The sequence below is a fragment of the Carassius auratus genome, chromosome 23, assembly GCF_003368295.1.
Source record: "Carassius auratus strain Wakin chromosome 23, ASM336829v1, whole genome shotgun sequence".
Lineage (NCBI taxonomy): Eukaryota > Metazoa > Chordata > Actinopteri > Cypriniformes > Cyprinidae > Carassius > Carassius auratus.
The window spans coordinates 7887583-7899733 of NC_039265.1; the positions used below are offsets into that span (position 1 = coordinate 7887583).

The 12151-nt window shown below is 36.3% G+C and overlaps 1 protein-coding gene across 2 annotated transcripts in view; it reads left to right on the forward strand.

Moving 5' to 3' along the window:
• The window catches only part of LOC113041162 (nucleolar protein 4-like), a 98681-nt gene that overhangs the window by 24371 nt on the left and 62159 nt on the right, over positions 1–12151 (forward strand). For both annotated transcript variants that reach the window (XM_026199538.1, XM_026199539.1), the window contains exon 4: positions 761–870. In XM_026199538.1, the coding sequence (XP_026055323.1) occupies positions 761–870 (110 nt within the window). The remainder of the gene's footprint in view (positions 1–760; positions 871–12151) is intronic.

Here is a 12151-nt window from a genome sequence, read left to right on the forward strand (position 1 = left end):
AAGATCTCCTTATTACCTTTCTGGGACTTGAATGTCACGTTGCATTGCTGTCTTTACGGGGTCAGAAAGCTCTCAGATTTCCTCTAAATATCTTAATTTGTGTTCCAGAGATGAACAAATGACTTATGAGTTTGGAATGACATGAGGGTGAGTAATTAATGGCAGAATTTTTGGGTGAACTATCCCTTTAAAATTGTGTGTGTGTGTGTGTGTGTGTGCGCGCATAAACCCAAACAACACACACTAAACAAATCAGAAATGATTACTGTCAAAGTCAGAAGCATTATCATCATGATCTTTACACAAATATTCACAGTGGTTTTTCACACAAATCACAGGACATCATTACAGTGGCTTTGGATGAAAATATAAAAGCTGTAGGTGGAGGATGGATTTAAATATCTACACATTTTTCAATGAATATTAATGTAATTTTTATAATTAGGCTTTTGTTTGACACTGTAAATCTGAGGCAGAAGTGTGCCTGCAGGAATTACTGGGGCATATACTGACCTCTAGTGACAGTTTAGAGAAATAGCATTTACTGTTTTCACACACTGCCTGCTCCCTTCCCAAATTCTATGTGATATTAGCTATTTATTTTCAATACTATTTAAGTCAGCTAGACTGGATAGATTGCACATCGGGATGCAGAGTCTTTATATGATTCTGCCCTATAACAACAGAATTATTAACTTTTCCTGTTGTTATAATTATATTAGTATGGTCTAACCATTGCAAATCTCTCATGCTTTCTCAGAAAACAACCAACCAACTTCTCTGGCGGCCGAGCTCATAGACTTCAACATGCCCCTCACAACAACATACTTGAAACAGAAGAAACTACAGTGCATGAACAACAACGAGCAGGTACAGCAGTCTTCGATACACGTTTATTGGCCAAATGTTTACAGCATGTAAACAGCCAAGTCTCATCTCAGTCCATCCAGATGGCACAGAAATCATTGGGGCATTGTGCGGAGGTGTTTTAATTCAGTTTGCATTTATTTATTTTTATTAGAAGGTAAAAAAATGTCACTGTTCATTATTTTGAAGCCCTAACAGGTATTTCTGGCACTGTCAGAATGTGCTGCTTATAATATGCAGAAAGATGAACTCATTGGCCACCTGTGTGGGGAGGGTGGATGTGAGTTTGCGTGGTAGTATTTAGAAGGAATGGCAGTTAGTTCTCTTCTAATTAACAAGTGTTCTGAGCAGCTGGCTAATTAGCTGAGGTGTGAGAAAACCGGTGAAGTGCCAATCTAACGAAGAAAGGTAAACCCTTCTTACAGTCACGTACAGTACTCCTTAGTTTGTACACACACTGAAATGTGTTCATCTTAAAGTTTGCTCAGTAGAAACTTCGATCAGCATTGTTAGTCCAAAGTCCCATTCACACCAAGGACCATAGTTATAAAGATAAAGTTTTAAAAACCACTCTAATTCGATGAGAATAGTAATGCTCAGACCACAACTATAACAATAACGACACCGAGGAATGATTACATTGCAATCACAGACTTTATTTTTTGATAAGTGATAAAAACGTTGACCACAAACACAATAGAAAAACTTGAACAATTACATAACTGTGGCTAAAAGGAAACGCTCTCTCTTTGATTAACATTCTGGCAAAGTTATGAACGCACATTCTTCCAGTAAGGTTAATACAAAGTTAATTCATCTGGTCTTAAAAAAGGTTAGCACAAAAACTTTATTGTACACCGTTCATGGATGGTTTTATTTATGAAACATTTTGTTCTTTAAATTTCCCAAGAGATCATTCATAAGTAATGTTTCCTTACCTTTTTTTTTTTTTTTTTTTTTAGAAAATGATAAACTGAATGTTCCTTTAACATTTGCATAATGTGACAAATGGATGTTTTTAAAATAAAATAAAAAAATTGACATTTTGAACATTCAGGAAATACTCAGAAAAAATGTTTTCAGAACATTCTTAAAACATATTTTTGTTAGCTGGCCAGTCACATGCTTATAATAACCAGATCATTAACAGCAGCTGGTGAGGAGGACTATATTATAATATTTATATAGTTAATGTTTTTGGTGCAAATGGGTCTTAAAGGGATACCCCCCAACCCAAAATGAAAATTTCGTCATTAATCACTTACCTTCATGTTGTTCCAAACCCGTAAAAGCTTCATTCATCTTCGGAACACAATTTAAGATATTTTGGATGAAAACTGGGAGGCTTGTGACTGTCCCATAGACTGCCAAGTAAATTACACTACACTGTCAAGGTCCAGAAAAATATGAAAAGCATTTCAGAATACTCCATCATGGTTTCATCCAAAACGTTATAAAGTGACGAGAATACTTTTTGTATGCGAATGAAACAAAAATAATGACTTTATTCAACAATTTGGATACATTTTTTCTACATGTATTTACGCTGTGATTTGAAAGAAAACAGTGCATCCTTGTGGTGTGGCTGACACAGAAGAGCATAAGCTGCCTATGTTCAGCTCATATTCACCAAAATGACCCTACACTAATTTGGAAAGACACATATATTCGCGTACAAAAAGGACTTAAAATACTTCAGTATGTGGGAATTGAATTGACTTAATACACGAGTTTCACAATTTGAGTTGTATTACTGAAATGATTTTTTTCATGACATTCTGATTTATTGAGATTCACCTGTATTATGGAGACACTACACCAGGTTCCTGACCCATTTAACTGACTTAATTAGTCAACCAGCTTCTCCAAAATAACCAAGGTTGACTAGCTCTGACCATGGCTATGCTGTTCCTTTAACTAGTCCAGCACCCAACCTATACAGCACTAACCACTATAAACCAGTCTGGACCAGATTTCATACTGGTGTAGGCAGGTCTTTTCGATTTTAGTACACAGAAATATCTCTAACTCCAAATTATGTTTCCATTTTACTGTTTTTGTGTACCGAATGCCAGACAAGACGTGCCGCAGTGTGATTTCATTATTGTTATAGAATCTGCCTTTGCACTGCAGCTGTTTGCTTTCTATGCTGTGAAATTCTTCCGAGATTCTCTTATATAAAATCTCCTAATATAAAAGCTCACGATGCTCCGGAATCTGTGTATTGAATCCATACCTTGTTTTCAAGGATCACTGTATTCACTCTTTTTGTTAGTGCAGGGAGCAGACAGGAAGTGTTTGTGAAATGTCCTACTGCAGTTTTGGTCTCTGTGGGTGGGGCATGACAGGAGAAGTGGGCAGATGAAAGCACTAGAGGCACTATCAATAAATATAGGGTACAGTTCTATATGACAAATAACATTAACATAGAGAGCATGAGGCTAGCTTTAACCATATAAAAATTGTGATGATTTGTTTTAAGAAAAATATATATCCTGAATTAAAGGGAAATGCTGTATAAATTTATAAATGACTACAGTATATGTGACAACTACAGTAACTAAAAAAAAACCACATTAGTTCCGAGTTAACTTTAAAGATTCATTTAGGTTAAATTTACATTTTAGTTTTATTTCATTTTGATATTCATTTACCATTCATAGCTTAAAAAATTTTTTTTTATTAACATCACAAATCAGGTTTTTAAACATTTAGAAATGTTTAGGCAAAATATTAATAACAGGGTTGTAAAAATGGAAAACTTCATTCAAAATGAATGTACATTAAAGTTTCTTATGCTCACCAAGGCTGCATTTATTTGATCAAAAATACAGCAAATATAATAATATAGCGAAATATTTCTACAGTTTAAAATAATGCTTTTCTATTGTAATATATTTTGAAATGTAATTTATTCCTGTGATTTGTAAATTGATAAAAATGAGGAATATTCGAATCAGCATATTAGACCAGAGTCATTTCTGCTGAAAATTCAATGTTGAAAACAGTTGTGCTGCTTAATATTTCTGCGGAAACTATGATACAACCCCCCACCCCCCTCAATATTCTGACAAATAAAAGTTCAACAGAAAAGCATTTGCTTGAAATGTAAATCGTTGTTTCACCTTTGATCAGTTTAATGTGTTTACTGAATAAAAAGTCATAAAAAAAAAAAAAAAACATAATTCCAATAGTTAGTAGTGTAAAATTTAAAAAAACAGTATAATAAAGATTGAAAGCCTTAAGCCGGCGATGATGCTTTGAAGGTTAAGCTCCACCTTTTATTCTTAAAGGTCTTTATTTTGTACCCTATTTGCAGAAAGTATAAAGGCAGATGAAAAAAGGCCAAGTAAGATATTGGAGACTAAGTGCTGAGATACCGAAATGGCAAAAGAAAAGAGAGAGAAACCCAGAGAATTGCACAAATAGGCAGAATAATTAACAAAGAGGCCCTCGGATGAGCATCGGAGTGAGAGCAGAGGAGGCTGGTCGGCCCTGCAGGACGCATGTGTGTCCAGCTCAATTCAATAAAGAAGGAAATTAGCAGCATCCTTCCTGCAGGCTGCAGACTCCCGGCTCTCAGAGGGGGGATGGAGGAGATTACGGAGAGGGGGAATGTTCATTATCGTTTATGGACGCTTTTTTTCCCCATTTGCTGTATCTCCTCTTCAGGAAACTAATTTCATTCTCTCTCCTCCTTTAGCTCTCTTTCTCCCTCCCACTTTCTCTCCCTGGGGAAAGGTGTGAGATTCTCAAATATTCTAGCAAATTAGGCCTACTGTAGTCACATAGAAATCAGATGATAGATTTGATTCCATCTACATTCCTACATGCATCAAATGGATAATTCAGTGTTTTCTTTGTGATAGTCAGCTTTGCTGAAAAACAGCTGCTGTAATTTTAAGTCTTACATTTAGTTTGTAAAATTTGTCACACTGAAAAATTGGCAGTGTCACTACTAAATTGAATATTGCAGAGATGTCTAGCGGTGTATGTGAATGTGTCATATGTTCTTATAAAAGCTGTATTGTGCCATTTTGTCTGTAGGTGGCAGATTCACCAAGCAATTCATTCTACTAACTAACAATCCAACTAGCTGAACAAAGTTGCTTTGTAATCTGTTGGTGGTTTTAGTTCAGATACACTACAGTAGTCAATGGAAACCGGTGAAAAAAACTCAAAAATATTTTATTTTATTTTGTGCTGTTTTTGGTTTCTTAGAATTACATTTTAATGGCTATTTAACGGCAATGATTATTAAGTGTGCATTTGGGTCTTCTAAAAAAAAACAATACAGTAGCAGTTCACAACCACCTTAAAAGATAATGACTCACGTTGCTGTCCTGCATCGCTGTTGTTAATCTATTTGTTAAAGTCAGTCTTAATATAACACTGACTTCTGCTTCAAAACACTGGTATGTACAGTTTGCATTATGAGCCAGAATTGTATTTTCCAGTTCCTTTTGAATGTATGTGCTTCTCCTGAGGGCTCCATTAGTGACTCATAAATCAAAGTGTGTGTATGTGTATGTTCATGCACTTAGATGTTCACTGGGTAATTGAGGAATGTATCAGGATGGAGAGTTTACTGTATTGATGTATTGGAATATAAAAAACTAGGCTGATTCTTAGCCGTGTTCCTAGGTTTTTCTTATTTCTACCGTATAAGCCTTCAGTATTCTGAGACAGTGGGCATATGGAATAAATCTACAATTATTTTGGTTCTTTTTCAAATAAAAAGGCGATGTTGTCTTGGTTTATATGAATATGGATTTCTATAACAAATGTTGCATTTACAGTAGGGGAAGATGGAGGCAGCGAGAGAGAGGGGAGGGGACGTGAAGAAGTGCTCTAAAGTGGTTTTGGTGACTCTGTACCTCACTGTACTCCTAGCAGGGGCGTGACGTCAGCGCCCCGGCCCCGCCCCCGTCTTCAGGGCTGGAGAGGCTCTCGCGACCGCAGCGATATTGTTGCAATATTAAACGGATAGAGAGTGCAGAGGAGAGGGGCACTGCAACGAGGGGGATCTTAGAAGAATATTAAAAACAAATTGCGTCCACCAGTGAAGGTAAGGATTCAATTAGGCTGCCATGAATTCATTATCTTAAATAGCAGGTTATTATAGATTTCCCCTCAGCAGAATACGGCGTTTTTTTAACGAGTGCTGCAAAGAGCGAATGGGAAGGTCGTTATGTTTATTTATTATACCAGTTAGGAGTTATGTCATGTGGACGTTTAAAGTTGGACGTTTAAAACGACATTGCCGTTGTTTACCGTGGTATTTAACCTGTACAAACACGAGAGGCGTCTGCCGGTGAAGTTTAACACTATTGATATCGGAATGAAGTCGTGTTATTTGAACGTATTTGGTGAGTAGCAATCGCGAAACCTTGGCAACAGGATAGCGTCCATTTAGATTGTTATCATCATTCAGCATTTCTTTCTGAAGTATTTCATTCGTGACTGTCATATGCTGATAAATATGTGCTTTACACGCTTGATGTATTGTTGATAATGCATGCATGCTGACAGCAGTGTTATTACTTTTTGTTTAGTTTGTTTGTTCGTTAATTAGCACCGTGAGTATAAACACATCATAGCAGAAATATGTGTATGACTGTCAAATGGGTTTATTTAATAAATTATCATGCATGTAAGATCTGCATAAAGAAAAAAAGTAACTTACGTACAAATAACATCAGAAATAAAAAAATAGAAACGTGTAGCTTAGGTGTGTACGAGACCTATATGTTGAGGTTTCGAGGCACTTGATTAATCAGTGTGACCCTCAATCTGTGTGTGAACTTGTTTATAGATCATGACATTATTCTAGCTTTATGAAAATATAAATTATAGAGTTATGAATTGATGTAGTATGACAGTGGGTGTTGCAGGGCATCTGAGTCTCTACGTATGTTAGATGAAAGGATTTGGGCATTTAAGGAATCCGTTGATGGAATTTTGGAAGCTTGTGTGGAGAAATGCATGACTAAAGTACACCAAGAATAGTCAGTATAGTACAAGAATAGTAAGGACGTTTTTTTGCAATATGTGCTTATATACTGTCATTGCTAGATATTGTTAAATGATGAAATAATTTGTATTTAATGAATAACTATATATATATATTTTTTTAAATGTCCAGCATGTGCCTTTTTTTTTTTTTTCCAGATCTGGCAAAGCTGGTTCTGCAGGCTTTTATCGTTACTGTACGTTGCAGGAAGGCCTGAAATCAGAGAATGGCTTACTAACTTACAAATCCTACAAAGTGCTTTTTGTATCATTAAGATAAATAAGTTTCAGAGATTGCTGCCTTTGCTTTTGTAGTGCTTAGGGTTTTGATTGTTTGCACTGCCTCTTGTTCTTGGCCCACTGCCGTTGACACTTAGCTTCCAATGAGCATAAAAGTCCAAATAAAAGGTATTTATTTCTTTAATAAACATTCACACCCTATTATGCACAATTCACATGCGTAATGTGTAATGCGTAAAACATTATCGCAAGGAAGAAAGTTCAGCTTGCTCTGTAATTTTGTGTGAATTATGTTTTGTGCAATTAATAGACCGCTCAGCAGTTATTCCAGTGTTGTTTCTGTCTGTTCTGTTCTTCTGTGCCTCCGGCAGGTAGTTTTGTAGACTGATGTGGGCGTCTAAGAACTGAAGCAATGTGACACTGAGTCAAATGGCAAAATTCACATTTTTAACTTTTGAACATTTTCTAATCCTAATCCTGTCACTCTTTGCTCTGCATCTTTTTCCATATCACTCCATTTTTAGGAATGACACACTACCCCGTTTTTTCTATATATACCGAGTCATACATTTCATAGGGCTATTTAAACGTCTCTTTCTGGTTTTAAGTTTAATGGCTATGCAAATTAAAAGCAGGGATGAATGGCGAAGGGTTAAAGGCTTTAAAACCTCCTTTATCATCCTCTGCCTTCTGCCAGAGCTTCACAAGGATAAAGCCTATCAAAATAAAATCACTTTTTCTGACCCCCACGTCAGCCTGTCCAGCAGAAGGGAAGCTCCATGAGCCATAATCCCTCCCTAAAGCCAAGCTGTTCGGGCCGAGGATCTCCCTCGCTCCTTCTCTCCCTCCCCCCCCCGTGCACTAGCCATCTAAATAGTCGAACTCATCCTCTCCCATCCCTTTTTTTCACTCCCTTCCACTTGTGCTCCCTGTTTCTCTCCCCCTCTGTGTTTTCTCAGTTCTGGTTCTCTGAATCTATTGTTCTTTGTATTGTCCCTGTGGTATTCCTATGACTGTTTCTTTGCTCCGTCGTTTTCTGAGAGGGTCTGTACCATCCTCTGCTCTTCTCCAGCCATTAGAAGACACATCAAAATTCCCATCTGGAGTCTTGAGATGTGTCTCTCTCAGCACCACTGTTTCAGTGTCCCATGGGTCTGTACGGCCACTTGTTCTCACATCACTGCAGATGGGACGTGCCGTATCTTAAAGTCAACATGAAATTAAAATTGACACTATTATTAGCAAATGTTTGTCTTTTTAATTGCTAAACCACCATGTCACCAAGCCCATGTTTAAAAAACAGTGCTGTTCAAACATTTGGAGTCCGTATTTATTTATTTATTTATTTTAAATGATTTTTTTTTTTTTTTCAGAAAGAATGCATCAAGTTGTTTAAAAGTGAAAGTAAATATGTTTATAATGTTAAAAACTATTTTTATTTCAAACAAATGCTATTCTTTTGAAATGTCTATACATAAAAAAACCCTGAAAAAAAACATACTTACTCAATGTTTAGCAGCAAAAACTGCTTTCAACATTGATAATAAAAATAAATGTTTTTTGCTCACAAGATCAGCATATTAGAAGGATTTCTGAAAGGTCATGTTTATAATAGTTTTAATTGTAGTAATATTTATAAAAATAAATTCTTAGAATTACAGTTTTTTTTTTTTCATCAAATAAATGCAATCGTTGGTGAGGGACTCCTAAAACTTTTGAACATGGTATATGAAGAGACAATTTTTCACTCTCCAATAAATTCCTGGAGGATAAATCCATCCTGTCCAAAGTTTATTAGTATTATTTTCTTGGAAATCTTGTTTCACAAATATTTCAGGAATAAAATGGGTTGCACGTTGACATGTTACGTGTCAAATTAAAAGTTATTTTCTTTAGGCTGTTTTTAATTTGTCTCCGCATTACGATAGCCCAAGTAGCCGCAGCTGGTTTTAGCTTAATTATTTCTGAGCATCTCTGTGCATCTGTGCCACTGAGCAATCTATTGTTATTACATCCAAGTGCCTAAGCACAGTATGTTTTTGTTTAGAATGTTATTGTTGTTCTTTTACAGCCCATGTGAGCATGATGCTAACCAATGAGATGCTCTCCTGATGATGAGTCCCCCTCCGTGTAATTTCCTGTCTTTTCACGCCTCACATGTGCTTAGACCTAAGGGGGGACTTTAGGATGTGACATACAGGCTCCCCTGTGTCCTCTCTGCTGTTCTCTGTATGTAAGACTCATCCAGCAGAACGTCAGGCCTCCCTGCAGAGCTGTCTGTGCTTTACTGTTACTTACCTGAAGCTTAAAAGGGTGACTTTCCTGCTGAAGAGAATGCTTTCAGATTTGGCTGATTGACATCTGCATTCTAGCAATCATGTACAGTAGAGATGGATCAGGTAATATTTACCTGTGCTCTGCAAAATTCCACATTTGAAAATCCAGTCATTTGAAATGAAAATCAAAAATTTCCCCTCATATATTTCACAACAGTTTCAAGTTGGTTACACAAATGTTCTGTTTTGACCATCAGAAAGTGGCTTGGTTTTAAAGTGACTTCTGTGTGAGCTGTGCTTCATGTGTTCCTACACTATTGACAATAGACCATTTTTTTTGTAGGTGAAATTTCTCTGAGATTTCCCAATCTGGCTGCACATTCACTCTGACAGTGTTTCCTGCACTACCGAATCTACAGCACCACAGCTCTAGAAATGATGCTTTAGTTGAGTTTTAAGCTTGCAGTCTGAATAGAATGTGATGAGAATGCAATTTCTCTATACTATTACTACAATAAAAAAAAGTTTGCAGTGTTTGCGCAGTGTGCATGCTGCAAAAAGTATATATGATGTGACCAGTGTAGTCCAGTTTTTAATGAATTGGTCAAGCTGATTCGCAGGACCTGAGTCACAGACTAACTCATCAGTCTAAAATTGCTTAATCACTTGGTGAATCAGTCTGAAGAGTTACCAGATTAACATCTGACTCACTCACTGAAACAAAGTCATTTTTCTTGATCAAATCTAGCTTAATGTTATGTTGGAGCTATTTGGAATTTGTGAGAGTTCTTTAAATTAATGCAGTGTTATATTAGTATTATGTGTATACTATAATTGCATTTATATTTTTATGTTTTAATTTAATACTTTATGTGCTTTGTCATTTTTGTTAAAAACAATTCTATTTAACTGTAATTTATTTTATTACGTTTTTAGTAATTATTGTAATCGCCAAGGCAACGTTTTACACTTAAGTTTTTAGTTAGCATTATTGTCTAATATTTATATTTTATTTTAGCTCAGTTAACCAAAATACTTTAAAAACTTTTAGTTCAAGTTAAGTATAACAACGTTGAATTAATGACTCGTATAACAATGTGTAGGTATAGATACATATATAGGAGAAGTTTGGTAAAAGTGTGTTGTTGTGATTAGTGGTACTTTAAATGGTTTCTATTTAGTATTTTTGTTGAAAATAAATATTTCTATTAAAAAAAGCTACAGTTGTGTATAAGTTATGGTCATGTATTTGGTAATTCCTCAGGAGTACTAATAAATATTAATGAAATCGTTTAATAGTGTTAGAATTGTAATCAAAAATGTTAAATTCCTTTTTATTCCCATTTCTTACCAGCAATGCTGGTCTTTTCAGCAAGGTTTCTGGGATTTTAATCTGTCCTTTATTTGTGGGATTGTTTGTGGAGCAGGGAAAGGGGTTAATCGTGGAGCTAGATTTGTGACTGACTGGATTAGAGGAGAATAGCTGTAGTGGGGACCTACAGTAGTCCATGTGTCTGTTTAGTGCTGGGTTTGACCTCATGAGGCTTTGTGTGTCATCTGCTCTTGAATTCTGTTGGGTTGCTGCGTGCTTCCTACAAATCATCATGTGAAATGGGAAATCTTGATCATTGTCCCTTTTCTTTTCTTTCAGTTCTTCCACTAATGCTTAATCTGAATGTGTTGGTCTTCCTACAGCAGTCTTCATCCACAAACAAACTACACATGCTGAGCCTTGTTTATATGACAGACTAAACTGATCATGCCCCTTTTGTTCAAGCTTCCAGAAGGGATAGGACACTGCAGACAGAGATGACGGGATCAGTAGCAGAGGTCGTTTAGAGACAATAGCAGTCGGCTGCAGAAGCCGCATTGGAAGACATCTATTGGCCAGTGCATGCAGAAAGAGAGGGCTGAGATAGGTCACAAACTGCACAGCTATGCCAGTCGTCTCTGCTGACCTGGATAAAGCCATTGCTTCACGGTGTATCTTACAGGAAGTGAGGTCATCTCAGATATCAGCGTTCTTCGAATGGCATTTTTATGCAGCGTAATCTGGTTTATATATACTCCACCATTTCTTTACAGTCCTGATGGTCAGTTTAACAGTGCCAGAGAACATCAGGGTATCTTAGTATGTTTTTATTTCACTTCACAAGAACTGGCTTGTGATTCTGTGTGCTGGTCCTTGACAGATATTTTCCACCCATAGAAGATGATAAAACAAGCCTTTAATATCAACATGTGTCAAGAAATGACTCCCTTTAAATTTCCAGCAGGGCTGCATGTCTCAAAGAGTGAAACACTACTATGTCAAAGGAAAAAAGAAAAGAGTATGTTTTTGTTTTATCTCTGCAGGAGCAAGTATCAAAGGCTTATGCTTCACAGGAACATGAGACTTCATCGAATAGATAAAATGCCAGAATGTTTATTTAAAGGGCACCTATTATGCCCTTTTTTACAAGATGTTATATTGGTCCTGGGTCTCCCCAGATTGTGTCTTTGAACTTTCAGCCCAAAATACCAAACAGATCATTTATTATAACAGCTGGAAAATGTCATTTTTGGGGTGTGTCTTAAAAAATGAGCTGTTTTGGAGTGTATTGCTTTAAATGCAAATGAGCTGCATATTCCTGCCCCATCTATAGAAGAGGGCGTCACGTATTCGTCTCTCTGCATTGCATATCAGTGTTGCCAGACGTATGATAATTATTGTATTTGTACAATCATTTTGACTTCTGTACGATGTACGATCAATA